General features: G+C 35.9%; 1 protein-coding gene across 1 annotated transcript in view; it reads right to left on the bottom strand.

The window, feature by feature from the left end:
• The window catches only part of Mdga2 (MAM domain containing glycosylphosphatidylinositol anchor 2), a 687,020-nt gene that overhangs the window by 50,055 nt on the left and 622,070 nt on the right, over positions 1-14,895 (bottom strand). The window contains 1 exon segment of the mRNA XM_050163190.1: positions 13,282-13,430. Within this exon segment, the coding sequence (XP_050019147.1) occupies positions 13,282-13,430 (149 nt within the window).

Here is a 14,895-nt window from a genome sequence, read left to right as displayed (position 1 = left end):
TTATCCAACCTGCGTGGGTCTGAGATATGTTCCAATATTGGGTAAGGTTTCAAGAGTAATAAATTTAAGATGAACAAAACTATACTTCAAGATTCTCAAAAAGTTTGAGAGGATCACAATTCCTCACTGTAAAAATTTATTATTAAATAAAAATTATCAAAATATGTAAGTTATTTAAACTTACACACATATTGTAATTCATTGTATATTTTGTGTTCATGTATGTGTGTATAATGTGTTGGGTAATACCCTCAGATCAGGAGGAATTGAATATACTGGGCAGCAGCCCCTACCTATAAAAACTAGCTTAATCCCTAGTGTGATCCACTCCACCTACAGAAACATATGCCCAGCTATCAGAAACAGCACACCCTGTTCCCAGTCAACCATAGGAAGTAGCTGTAATTTAGTTGTTGCTCTCTCCTTTTTCTTTCTCTCCTTCCCTCCCCATCTGTTCATCTTTCTGTCCCTCACTCACTCTTTCTCTTTCTCTCTGTCTCTGTCTCTCACTGTGTGTGTGTGTGTGTGTGTGTGTGTGTGTGTACCACAACCCTTCTAAGAACACTCAACCTTCATCCCACAGAAGGATTGGGACGCCCCCTGTTCCAATAAAGCAGCGTCAGGCTGTTGAAATTGATTGTATCTGCTTTTCTGTCTCATTTTTCCTACATCACGTATGTGTGGGTGCAAACAGAGGCCAGATGTTATGCTCTATAACTTTTTGCCTCTTTCTTTGACACAGCATCATTGACTGAACCTGGAGGCAGGCTTCCAGCCAACAACCTCAGCGGTCCTGTTTCTGCATCCGGATCTCCACAGTGGTCTGGGCATCAGCACGCAGGCCTTTTACATGGGTACTGGAGGTCTGAACTTTGGATACTTGCTCAGCAAGTTCTTTTACCTGCTGAGCCATCTCTCCAGCCTTGTATTTCAGAATCCCTTTATACAATCACAAATAAAAGCAAAAACATTAATGTATTGAAAATTTTAAAAAATGATAACCTACTTTCCATTAAAATCTGCCCACCTGTTACTGAGCCATACACAGATGCAACAACTTCTTCTCATAATAGGAGATTAATTCCAAATTTTTGCAAAAGATCATTGTTAAAAACATTTCTTAGCCTTTCTCTGGTGACTATTGAAATAGTAAGATCGCATCAAGTTTAATTTAGATACATGCAACAAGTAATGGTACCAAATAAACTGATATTTGATACAACCAATGATATAGACATTTGAACATTTTCTAGAGAACTCCATATGGTATCCATATTCATCTTTACATGAAATTCTTACCTATATTATTATTCTTTACTAAATAATTTATTCATCTTTGTTAAATATATAATCTAATATTACTCCCTAGTTAAAACTCTCTATATCCAAATATCATTTTTAAATTTTTTTTTGTGTTTGACTTGGGTCTTATGTAAGCAATTTACTACTGAGTAACATCATCATTTTTAAATTGTATTTTAATTTAATATAATCCTTATCTCTTTACCCAAATTAAGATAAATTTGCACAATATGTTCCAAACTTCAGTTTTCTTGAGAGAAAACACTAATGTCTTAAAAGCAAATATTTGAAAATTTAATGTCTTTGAATATACTAACTTTTTTAATACAACCTAACATTCAGAGGTTGTAAAAAGCAAATTTTCAGTTACATAGTTTTTAAAGCATGTACAATTACAATTAGAAAGGCAAAGATAAACTCATGATGGTAATTTCCAAAACATTGGTCACAATTCTTTATATATGCAATTTGTATAATTAGTAAGAAAAATCATAGGATTTTAAAAAGTTGTAGCTAATTAAGGTAAACAGTTTAAACAAGAAAGGTACAAGAGCTTCAGAAAGAAGTTTATATGACTTGGGAAAATTTAAAGAGGTTAGCAAAGATGGAACCATTAAGGGACTTCCAAGAGATAAAAATTTTCAGTACTCACTGATAAAATGGATTTTAGTAATGAATTATAGGGAGGCTCTTTTCAGTCTGAGCAATTGGATCCAGAATGCCCCTTCATTTCAGTGTGTGGCACAAAGGAGGATCAAGCCTCAGACATAGCAGGTTAAGACTTAGAACTGTCTGATTTGAGAAGCCTCAAAAATAAATGTTTCTCAAATGGGAAGATAGTACTCAGCTTTAAGAATTTTATCCATCCACATATTTTAAGTGTTTAAAAAATGCACACATCACATATATGTGATGGCTCCTTTAAAAAATAAAACTAAAGGAAGAGGGAGACAGAAAAGGAGATTAAATGCAAGGAATTGAAAGCAAGACCACGTGACTGAATGGGGACAAAACACTTGCAGAAAATATGTTTTATCAAGGTCAGACAACTAATTAAGAACAAAAGGTGTCAATAATTCTAATTAAGCAGATGGAATCAATGAAAATCTCACCAGAGTGTAAGAATTTTAGCTCAGTATAAGCTCGAGTAAGATTTATTTGTACACGATGAATTTCTTAAGAGAAAGAAGGAAATATAACAGTATTTTTTATTCTCTCCAGATCCAACCGCAGAGATATCACAAAAGAAGATTGACAGTTGTTAGAGGAAAATTGCAGCCCCTAATGGAAAAAAGGTCATGCTACAAACAGGAGACACATTAGCAGATAGTGTTTTGTTTTTCCCTTCATTGTAAAGATCAGTCATTATTCAGCCTTTTCCTTCGAAGAAACAAATGAACAAAATGACCACATCTGGTAAAAGGTCACAGATGGATAATGACACAGGCAAATTGACAGTCAGAGAGTATTTTCTCCTCTCAAAATATTCAGGTGTAAGGAGCTGTCCCAAAGCTAAAACCTAGGTTTCCTTGGAAAAGTCTGAAGGGGCACGGGCAGGAGTCCAGTCTGTGTGCAGTGCTGCTGGATGGCTGTGTTAGGAAAGAATTCATCGGTACCATTCAATTTCTTTCTGATCCTTCAGTTGAAGTGGTGGGGAAAAAAACGACCATTTGAACTTCAGTTTATCTAATGGATACCTATAGTTACCCCAGATCTGGACAAAACAGAGAAACTTGCATAAATTAAATACATTTCAAAGAGCTAAGAATACTGGTATGTTCATACACAAAGTGCTACTTAAATCTTTTTTTATTATTTATTTATCTATTTATTAAAGATTCCTGTCTCCTCCCTGCCACCGCCTCCCATTTCCTTCCTCCTCCCCCAATCAACTCCTCCTCCCTCATCAGCCTGAAGAGCAGTCAGGGTTCCCTGCCCTGTGGGGAGTTCAAGGACCTCCCACCTCCTTCCAGGTCTAGTAAGGTGAGCATCCAAACAGCCTAGGCTACTTAAATCTTAATAAAAGAATGCTGACACTTGCCACAACTTAGATGAATCTCAAGGAATTTAGACTGGTTACCTAACGTCATCTAAAGATGGTGATTACTTTAGTTGATTTTGTAACAGTTAAAATAAATGATACTATTAGAGATGGAGAGAAAATTGGTGGTCTCTCAAAAAGTTGGGGGTGAAAGTGGCTATAATGATGTAATATAAGACGGCCTATATGTATTGATACAATAGGGAATCTTGATTGTTCTGTGGTATACCACTCCGTGGGATTTTACATACACATTATCTGTACAAGCAAGCACACACAAACACAATACTTTAATAAAATCAATGGAAAGAAATTCCAAAATCTTCCTGCAAATGGGTTATTTAACTACAAAGAACTGAAAATCAGAACTCATTCTGTAGATCAGACTGGACTTGAACTCACAGAAATCTGCCTGTCTTTGCTTCCCAAGTGCTGGGATTAAAGGCGTGCATCCCACTGCCTGACTCTCATGTCTTAGGTTCCTCAAATTCTAACATACACACAAGTTGTATTAAGACACATTAGAATAAGAATCGCAAAGGTATAGGGCATAAAATGATTTCTAAAACACACATGCAATGAGATAGTGACCTTTAATCACTAATTTGCTGTGTTCATGGACATACCAAGAAATTAGAGGTAGGCAATTTTCTTACCAATTAAATAAAGTTGGTTTTCAAGGCAGTTAGTATACTAAACTGCTGAGTTCTGAAGCAGTGTGGTATATCTAATTCATAGGAAGGGTAAAATATTAACAGCATGCCATAATCCCCCATTAACGTCCTTGATATTAGTCATGGCGCAGGGACTGTTTGCTGCAATGCATGAAGTTCATTAAACACAAGTGTGCTAAAACTAGGAACCGCAGGTGTGATTAGTCTGAAAACAGTTTAAAACTGTCCAAAAAATACAGAATTATACAGAAAACAGAGAAATAACTTTTATATATTTGTCAATAAAATAAGCTCTTGATATCTTCTACTTACTCAATATATCTTTTTACTGTTACTAAAATACAAATGTATGTATTTATTTATTTATTAAAGATTTCTGCCTTCTCCCCTCCACCGCCTCCCATATCTCCCCCTCCCCCAATCAAGTCCCCCTCCTTCATCAGCCCGAAGAGCAGTCCAGGTTCCCCTGCCTTGTGGGAAGTCCAAGGACCTCCCACCTCCTTCCAGGTCTAGTAAGGTGAGCATCCAAACTGCCTAGGCTCCCATAAAGCCAGTACGTGCAGTAGGATCAAAACCCAGTGCCATTGATCATGACTTTTCAGTAGTCCTCATTATCCACTATGTTTAGCGAGTCCGGTTTTATCCCAGGCTTTTTCAGACCCAGTCCAGCTGGCCTTGTTGAGATCCCGATAAATCATCCCCAATGTCTCAGTAACATTCAAGCAAATATGTGTCTCAGTAAAATATTGATCACATGGATGATCAGTATAACTCAGATCATTTTAATTAGTTTTGAAACTCATTATCTGGTGATATTTCAAACCTGCACATAATCATTTTACTGCTATTCAATGTCTTAGTTTTTAAATAAACCACTTGATTTTAGCAATTGATATTTGAAGTTTTATAACTTTTCAAACTTTAAAATTTGGGGGTAAAGTACATATTGTGGGTTGACATCAATGGATAAGTCACTTAGCCTCCAATTGTGCAGACTTGAGTTTGAATCCCTGGTTCCATATGAAGCCAGATGAAGACAGATGTAGCACATCTGTAATCAATCTCTGTGCTCCCACTGGCGAGATAGGAGTTGATATTTAAAGGAACAAGGCAGGAAGATATGGTGTTCTTTATTGGAGAACAGCATTAACTTCACTTTTACTGATTGGCTCATGTATTTTTCTTTTTTGCAGAGCTGGGAGGATCATTTTGTGCTTCCTTCATTTCTCTGTATCTCAGGCTCCCTCTCTCATGTCTATTCATGATTGTTTTGAGATCAGGTAATAAAAAATTTGGGTAACTGATGAAAAATAGAAACACTACTGTTTTTTTTTTTTTAACCATGTTTCCTCAGAACACAATCACTATTCGAATCTGACCAAGCTCAGTGTTTACTTAATTATTTATACCTCTGTCCTTAATATCAAAACTCCAATCTAAATCATTATTACTTACTTTAAATATTGGTGGCCTCTGTCTATTGTAAGATAGGACTTAAGATCTACATTACATTCTGATAAATCCATAAAATGGTGATGATATTCATGCTTTCAAGAATCCGGTTTATTTGACAAACGTCCACAGAATTTCCTGGGTGTGCATTAAGTAACTGACTTGAATTGCTTTGAATTCTCTGTCTTTCTCAATAAAAATCTAGATAAATAGCTTAAATCAAACATATTGATGACCCCAGTAGTACTTCAATTTCATCTGCCATTCTCTCTTTATACCTGTTTATTGTCCCATATGCAAAATTCTTCATTTTAGTTATTGAAGTATGAAAATGTCATTCACTCTAACCAACCAACCACCTGCTTATTTTTTAAATCTTTCTTCTTACTTCTTCAGTAAACATATTAAAGTAGATACTTAGCAACATTTAATTTTAATTATCGTATTGAAATACATGTATACATATAATAAATTCAAAACTGTGTGTTAATAGAACATAATCCAATAATAAATACTCAGCAAACAAGGATTAGCAAACAATTGATTAATAAAAATCACTTTTAAAATCCTTAGCCTGATGGGAAAAATAGTCACTCAGCCATCATAATATTAACATATAACAGAATAAATTAAAATGTGTAGTAATTTCATCCCATAATTAACTATAACATTAAATACATGCATACATATGCTACTGCTTTTGATCAGTGATTTTTGTTTTTTTAAAAAAAATGTGGCTAAGAGCTTAAACGATGGACCAGTACTGAAGAACACACTGCTCATGCAGAGTTCAAATTCCTGTTCCCATGTGGGTGGTTAACAGCTCCCTCTCACTCAACCTTAGTGGATCCACTACTGCTGTCTGGCTTCCACAGGCACCTGCGTTTCCATGCAGACTCCTATACACAGATAGGCATATGCATGGAATAAAAATAAAAGTCCTTTAAAAACAGAAAAGACAGGAATAAACCTATTGTATTCATAAAGGTTCTATCTCAGAAACTGTGTTTTAACCTACAAACGTATTGTCCCAAATGTTCCTAAATCTGTATGTTGTGGCTTGCTTTCTGTTGCGGAGATGAAATGCTGCCGCAAGCAACCCGGGGAAGAAAGCTTTTATTTCATCTCACAGCATAGAATCTATCAAGAACAGAAGTCCAGACAGGAACCTGGAGGCTAGAATTGAAGGAAACCATGGAGAAATACTGATTGCTGGCTTGCTCCTCCTTCTTGCTCAGTTTGGTTTCTTACATACTCCAGAACTACCTATCCAGGGTTGCACTGCCCAGAGTGCTGAATTACCCCAACTTCAGTCATCAATCAGGAAAATGCCCTGCGGATCATTTTAACCCATTCTGGCCCTGTCATATTTTCTAGGCTGCATCAAAATAGCTACAAAACTAACCAGGACACTGTGTGTGTGTGTGTGTGTGTGTATTCTATAGAAATGTGATATATTTATATATATATTTATTATAGAACACATTTCAGCAATGCATTAAGGATAATATTTCATTTTTTAACTCCTGGAAAGTACTGTATGAGTAGTTTACTATATTGACTGAATAGATGAGCAAATAAATATGAGCATATCTGACAGCGACCTGCGAAGTCTCCAAAAGGAGAATGGGGCTCCCTAAAAATGATTCCTTCATGACTATGATAAAACCACTAAGCTGAAAAACACCATCTAAAGATCGGTTTTTGGATGGACTGCAAACTGCTCAGATCAATTTTGAGCTGGATAGCTTAGATGATCTAATCTAACAGACTACTTTATCCAGGACTTGAGATCAGCCCTGCAACTTCTCATCATGTAGACACTGGACAATAAATAACACAACTACCTCCCCCAGGCCCTGACAATTAACACAGGTTTTTTTCTTTTCAGGAACCCCTAAAGATACTGTCATCCCCAAACAGCAGGAAGTAGATTTAAGAATATGATACCCACAAACCCACATTCCCAAAAGGTAGGGTGGATGGTTTTTGGTCCTTCAATGGGTTATAAATATTTATCAATGTTTAGATGGGTTGGTTAAAAGTTGTTATTGATTACGGCCAGGAGGAAAATTGAACAAAGGAGATTAGGTTCAGAGTTCTTCTTTTGAAGAAAAAAAGAGATATACAGACATAATAAGATAAAAGCGTAGATTATTGAATCTACTCTGGAAAGAAATAAGAGAGAATATAGATATGATAGGAAAAAAGTAGATTAATGCATCTACTTTAAAAAAAACAACTACTTTAAATGTTTTACATTGGATTGAACTTTTGTATATTGTATGCAAATTTTGTATATTGATACAAATTTGATATTAATTTTGTTAGAACATACTGTATATACATTTCTACCCTTGTTCAAGGTATTATACCTATACAACTCATTTAATGATGTAATGCAAATTTCTAGTCCTTGAAAATTATTATTACCAACTGTTTAGGATATTAAGGATATACAGATTAGTTTTCAAGGTCAAATAAAGATATATTTTAGATAGGCATTTCATCTTCAAATACTTCAGAGGTCTACAGAATATTTAAGATGTTTTAATAACACAGGCGCTATTTGTTAATTACGATGTGACATGTCTGTTTAAAGTAACACCAATCATCATCATCATCATCAGAGAAGATGATGGGCATCAAAGAAACTCCACATGGAGTTTTCTTTGTGGTAAAAGAAAACCACTGGGCAAGAAAATGTCCTTGCCTCCAGTGCTGACTGTATGCTGTCCCAATTGGACAAGCAGGACATAAAGGAAAGTGAGTGCCAAACACTGTCAAATGCACTGGACCACAGTCAACAGATAGTTGTGAGCAGCCATGTGGGTTCTGAGAATCAAGCCTGGGTAGGCTAGAAGAGTAGCAAGTGTTCTTAACCACGGAGCCTTCTCCCTATCCCAAGATGTATCTTCACATAAATTTTAAAAGGTAAAATTTCTTAGGATAAACTTCTAATATGTTTATTTCAAAATTATTCAAGCTACATTTACTACATTTAGGCATAAAGGTTCACTGATATAAGCATAGAATTTGGGAAAATGAGTTGATAGAAAGGCTCCAAATTGTGAGCTACAGTCCTGGCACTAAGTGAGTTAACTGGAAAAGTCACAAAGTTACAAACATTCTTCATGAAAGTGGTAATAAAACCAGATTTCATGTGTAAATTTTTAAAAAGAATAGGATTTTGTACTAATAAAGTGTCAGTATGCTATTTCCCTTGAACCGGAAAATAAACTTTCATTTCTGAGATAAGATGGAAATAAACCTTATTTATAGTAATCACTTTTCTCTATAATTGAAGAGAAAAGATTTGCAGGCAAGCACTGCATGAGTTTCGTTGACTATGAAATGCTTTGTGTTATGGTAGAATTCTGCCCATAAGTGGAGCTTCAAGAGCAACGTTGCTGTTGAGAGTGTTCTGCCTCTAGGCTATTCATGAGACTTGGATGTAATGAAGAAGGAAGTGAGAGAAGAAACATGTATACATATTTTTGTGCTGACAAGCACCACCTGTCTCTTCACACTGGCTGAGATCATAAGAACACGACCCTATATTGAGACAACGTCAAAACAAAACATTGTGTCTATTCTACAGCAAGATGGAAAACCTAGGTAAAATTATCATCCAAAACAAGTATCATAGTAATCACACCAGGAATAGAATGTTTATATATAGGCCATGTGTGCTGGTCCACATTTCCAATCTCAGCACTGTGAGGCAGAAGCAGTTGTATCTCTGTTAGTTAAGGTCAGCCTGTCTATCTGAAACTATTGTCAGGTTCAGAACAGTTAGGGCTAAGTAGAGATTCTGATAAAAAAAAAAAAAAAAACTACTTCATTTATAAATATATATTAAAAAAAACATCTAGTAACAAGTAAGGCCAGGAAAATAATGGTATGATAGGGCAACAGATTCAAAACATGATTTGCTGCTGTTTGGACACCACTTGATAGAAATATGACTTGCAGCAGCCGCACTGCCTGCTGCATTAGCTGCGCGGACTGAGCTGATCAAGAATGCTTTAGCAGGAGTAAAAGTGGATGAGACAAATGTGAGCCTGCAAAATGGATCTCACAGCGGATAATGAGGTTGAAATAAAAATAAGAAAGGCAGGATGAGAAAATGTCTGCGCAGTAGTTTATTTCAAAAGAAAGGCTGGGAAGCACACGGAAGCACGGAGTGTACAGCATGCCTAATAAAACACAATACAAAAATGTGAGCTGCCGTAAGCACTGGGAAAAAATTATAGCATCTTGCCACTTAGTACAGGAACTCCTACAAAGCCTTTCCAGGAGTGCCCTGTGAGAGAGCACTTGAACTATGGCAAAGTGGAGGCCTGGTCCACTGGAAGATATTGTTACGTTCAATTTATTGGACAGGAACTCAGACTTGGATAAGTTCAGAAACATGCTCAGGGTTATATAACTAAAAATGATGAGGCGAGGCTGTCTAGACTTGGAAGCTAGAGGTGTCTAGAATTCATTATTTTCAAAGGCATACTAGAAGGAAATTTATATACACATCTTATGTATGAATGATCTTGGAAAGAAGCAGAATAGAACATTGTTTAATAAACTTGCTGCAAAGGAACGGTGAAGTGGTGAGGAAATGTATGTCTTTGTATGTTCGGTGGTTATACAGAGCTGTGATTCAGAAACAGATCAGTGTGGATTCTGTGGGGGCATTCATTTTAGAAAAGCAAATTTTAAAGGGGGGCAGTGTCATGGGAAAATCACAGCCATTCCAGCAAAATCTCTGCAGGACAGGCTTTTACCGTGAGTATGAAGAATAAAGCCCTAAACCTCTCCCAAACATTTCTACTTTGTCTGAAGATAGGAAAACATTTGTTGGCAATTAGCTTTCCTTTTAGCTTTATTTATAGGAAAGGATTCTGACCTTTATATATAATAGGAACTTTAGGTAGGGACACAAGTTTTGAGACAAGAGAAAGAATAAGAATAATTGGGCAAATCCCACTGACTTAAGAAGAAAGCCCCCCAGTTGTAATGGGAATTTACCTCGTAGCTCTAAGAAAGTACAAATGAAGAAGTCAAAAGCTGAAGATAAACTGACTTGAACTTTGGAAAAAGAGTTGTGTGGAAAAAGCGAAGACTCAGTGATTAAGAGCACTGCCTGCTCTTCCAGAGGATGTGGGTTAGATTCTCAGGACCCACTTAGTACTTAGTAGCTTATAGCCTTCTATAGCTCCAGTTACAGAGGATCTAACACTCTCTTTTGGCCTCTTTGGGCACCAGGCACAGGAGTGGTACACAGACACACATGCAGGCAAAATGCCCACAGATTAAAACAACACTCACAAACAATAGATCTTTGTAATAAATCAGAGAAGGACATCAAAATGAATTCATTCTTGCATATAAGAATTTGTTTTTGGTGTTCATGTTTCAATGTATACATTTGTACATGAATACATAATAAGACAATGATATGAAAGAACAAACAATGTGTAAGGACTTAAAATAAAAAGAAAATGAAGTATGAAAACAAGAATGCTCTAAGATGCTCCAAATAATACTTTTTATATATGAACTATGCTATGAATATGAAATGGTTTAGTGGGTGAAGGTGCTGGCCTCCAACCTGACAACTTAAGTTTGATCTGCAGCACTCATGCGGCAGAACGAAAGTAGTGACTGCTGCAAACTGTTCTCTCACCTCCTCATACATGATCCTGTATGAGCCTTTCTGTGCTTACACGCCAAATAAATAAATGTAATTGCTTAGAAAGCAGGGCTATAGAAATGGTAACTCTCAGCTGGAGGACAAAGGTGTGCTGGTATGAATGACTCATGTTTATCAGTCTCATTAAGAAAAGGTACACAGCTGGAAGAAGCAGGACACGATTTAGAAACAGACGTGGGGATATCCAAGTATCCCTGTAAATGTGGTGATAATGAAAGCAACAGGTTCTGAATGGTCTGGGGTCAGGTGATCACTGACCTGTGAGAACCTAGATGAGAATGCTGTGGGGATCAAATACCCCTGTGTTTGTACGATTTTCCATCTCAAAGATTAAAAACAATACTGATGAGTCTATGCTGTAGAATATTACTTTAATTGTGTAAAGGTGTGCTACATTTGTTTCTGCTGCATTTGTTTAATGATGTAAGGGTGTGTCTTTAAGTATGTAAAGATGTGTTGTATATGCTTCACCTTTCCTCCCTAAGGCATCTGATTGGTCTAATAAAAAGCTGAGCAGTCAATAGTCAGGCAAAGGGGAATAAGTGGGGCTGGTGGGCAGAGAGAATAAGTAGGAGGATGAATTGAGAATTGAGAGAAAGAGCAAAAAAAAAAAAAAAAAAAGGAAGAGAAAACGAGAAAGAGAGGGAACACAGCAGAGGCAATAAGACAGCCAGCAGCTGCCAGGCAGCCAGAAACAAGAAACAGTAAAAGTAAAATATACAGAAGAAAGAAAAATAAAAAAAGCTCTGAGGAAAAATGCAGATAAAGAGAAACAGGTTGATTTTAGTTAAAAGAGCTAGCCAGAAAAGAGCTAAGCTAAAGTGAAATATTCAAATTTAATAATAAGTCTCTGTGTCATGATTTGGGAGTCAGTTGGTGGCCCAATAGAAAAAGTCTGGTATAAGAATATATAATGAATCTTACCTTGGACCTTACATTACTAGATATTTTCTTATCATTGATGTTAAGAAGATAAAATGAATAGTTTTATGGTAACAGTTGGACAGGTTGATAGGATAGGGATTCTGGTTGGTTGCAAAAAATGGCACCCAAAGGGAGTGGCATTACTAGGAGGTGTGGCCTTATTGGAGGAAGTGTGTCACAATGTGGGTGGGCTCTCTTTTCCTCAAGTTTCCCTTAGTGTGGTGTTCAGTTGACTTCCTGTTTCCTGAAAGATGTAGTACACTCAGCTCCATGTCTGCCTGCACACTGCCATGCTTTCTGTCACGATGATAATGGACTGAACCTCTTAAACTGTGAGTCACTCCATTTAAATGTTTTCTTTGTACGAATTGTCATGGTGTCTCTCCACAGCAACAAAAGAAACCCTAGCAAAGACAGGGATTAAGTGTTGGTCTCCCAAGCAAAGTTTTGCTTTTATTGTCCTAACTCAGATTTTCATTATGTGATTTTAGTTAAGGAATTGGGACATGTACTAAAAATCTATATGTGATTCATAGTTTCATTTGAAAATACTTTGCCACATAGAAATATCCACGTAGAAAATGTCTCTAACATGAAACAAGTTGGAGATCTACATATAATTTCAAAATTGTCACTTATATCAACAAGCATTGAGTTTACAGTGTTTGTGTAAAGAATATATAAACCATTTCATACATCTTCAGCTAAATTAGAATAATTTACTTTATTACCTTTCAATTTTTTAAATTATTTATATTCTTCACACATAATAACTTTTAAAACATTTTGTATATTGTTTAACATGTCAAGTAAAAATATGTATGGCATATAGCCTTTTAGGACAAAGGGCAATGAATTCATGCAATCCAATATACACCAGAACATCCTAAATTCCTTTTCTGTTATTGTGTAATGTAATTTTTCAAAGACATCTAGTGATATAACTGTTCTATAGGTTCTTAGGGAATTACTTTAATAGGTTTATGCAATGATAAGAATGCATAGATTAATTTAAAAGATTAGTAGTAATTAATTCTGAGTAGTTTCTTAAAGCAATATTGTTACAAAATAAATTCTGCAATACATTCAAAATATGAATAAAAATTACAGCAACAAAGTCTAAACAAGAGATTACAAGAAAACAAAAACAAAATCAAAACAGAGACTAAATCTCTTACCTGCCGAATACCCAACCGGTAAGCAACTATTCGATCCACGGCATCAGGATTCATTTGTGTCCACTGTAGACTGTAGGAATATACTCGGTGTCGGTTTTGCCACACAGGGTTGTAGGTGTCATAATAGAACTCTGGGGCATAGGCCTTCCCTAAAACAGAAAGTGACTCAACGTGACTGTGGAGACATCAGACCTTCAACAAACTCACTGCTCTCTTGTTTTTACCACTTTACATTCCGTCTGTCATAAGGAACTCTCCTACACGAAAACTCATATTGTTAAAGTAAAATCCATTTCCTGATTGGTTTTGAAAATAGAAACATGAAAGGTTGACTTGAGTAGCAGTATAAGAAAAGGAGAATCAAGGACAAAGCCAAGGTTATAGGCTCAGCAACTCTGAGAATAAAATTCCTCCCAGCTGAAACAGAGAGCTATTGAAAGATTGAATTTTTGGAGAAATGTTCAGGAAAAATAAGGTTTTTTTTTGTTAACAATTTGAGTGATAAATTGGATATTCCAAGTATATAGTAGGATTTAACTAGGCTGGAATGGGGAGCAGTAAGAATTGGTGCTATGGTCTTGCTAGCTTAAAGCTTACTCAGAAACTAGAGTGCTGAGAATGAGGGCATTACTGAAGAGATTTCAGACACTGAGAGAAGATGATTAAGTTCTGAGAACCGATACAAGGCTAAAAAGAATGAGAAGAGCCATCAAACTTGACAGAGAAAAAAAAAATTAAAAGACAAAGTATCATCAAAGACGTCTGGTGGGAGATGCATTATCAATTTCCTTGTGGCGGGTTGGGGGGAGACTGATAAACAAAAAAACCTTCTGTTTTTTTTTTCTTCTTGTGGTCAGTAGGTCTAAAAATTAAGACTTAAAGCTCTGAAATTGGGAAGAATCGATATGGAGTACTTTTATCAAGCTCACTAACTTCCAACAAGCAAGTGAAACTGGAGGCATTAAGTAAAATACACATCACCGAGAACAACTTTCCCAGTGCTGAAACATGAAAGAAAAGAAGATGTTCTTTAGTTTGCTAGTAAAATTAGAGAAGGGGCATTAAATATCTGAATTCTGGTAACGTGTTCCAAAGTCTTAGCATCAATAGTGTGTGCAGATTCTTTTCAATTGTCCTGTGACATCTAGAATTACTTCTTTCACGGCGTTGGCCTTGGTTTTCAATTCATAGACACATTTTGAACACCTGACCCTACAATTCAATGAGAACAAATTTCATTGTTTTAATCTGCTCAATTTATGATGATTACGGTTATCAATAAGCTGATGCTCGTTTGTGACCAATTAACTAAAAGTGAAAACACTCTATGAATGAACTGAATTTGTAATAATTTTCTTGGAGCAGTGTGTCAGAAAATTTTTGAGATGAACTGAATAGCTCATATGACAGATGAGGGGATGCTGAGCTAAGCAGACATACCGATAGCAGGTGAAAATGATATAGACCAATAATTAACACAGTAATATCTTTCATTCAAAATTAAAAATAGTTTGATAATACTTCCCTTTTAATTTATACAGTCTAAGAATTACAGAGGAGACATAAATAGTATAATAAATAATATTTGTTAGTAATAAATTCTGCCATTGTTAT

The sequence above is a fragment of the Alexandromys fortis genome, unplaced genomic scaffold (assembly GCF_014885135.2).
Source record: "Alexandromys fortis isolate MF-2015 unplaced genomic scaffold, M_Fortis_MF-2015_v1.1 scaffold_17, whole genome shotgun sequence".
Lineage (NCBI taxonomy): Eukaryota > Metazoa > Chordata > Mammalia > Rodentia > Cricetidae > Alexandromys > Alexandromys fortis.
Note: the sequence above shows the minus strand (reverse complement) of the source record. Positions and strands in the feature narration are given on the sequence as shown.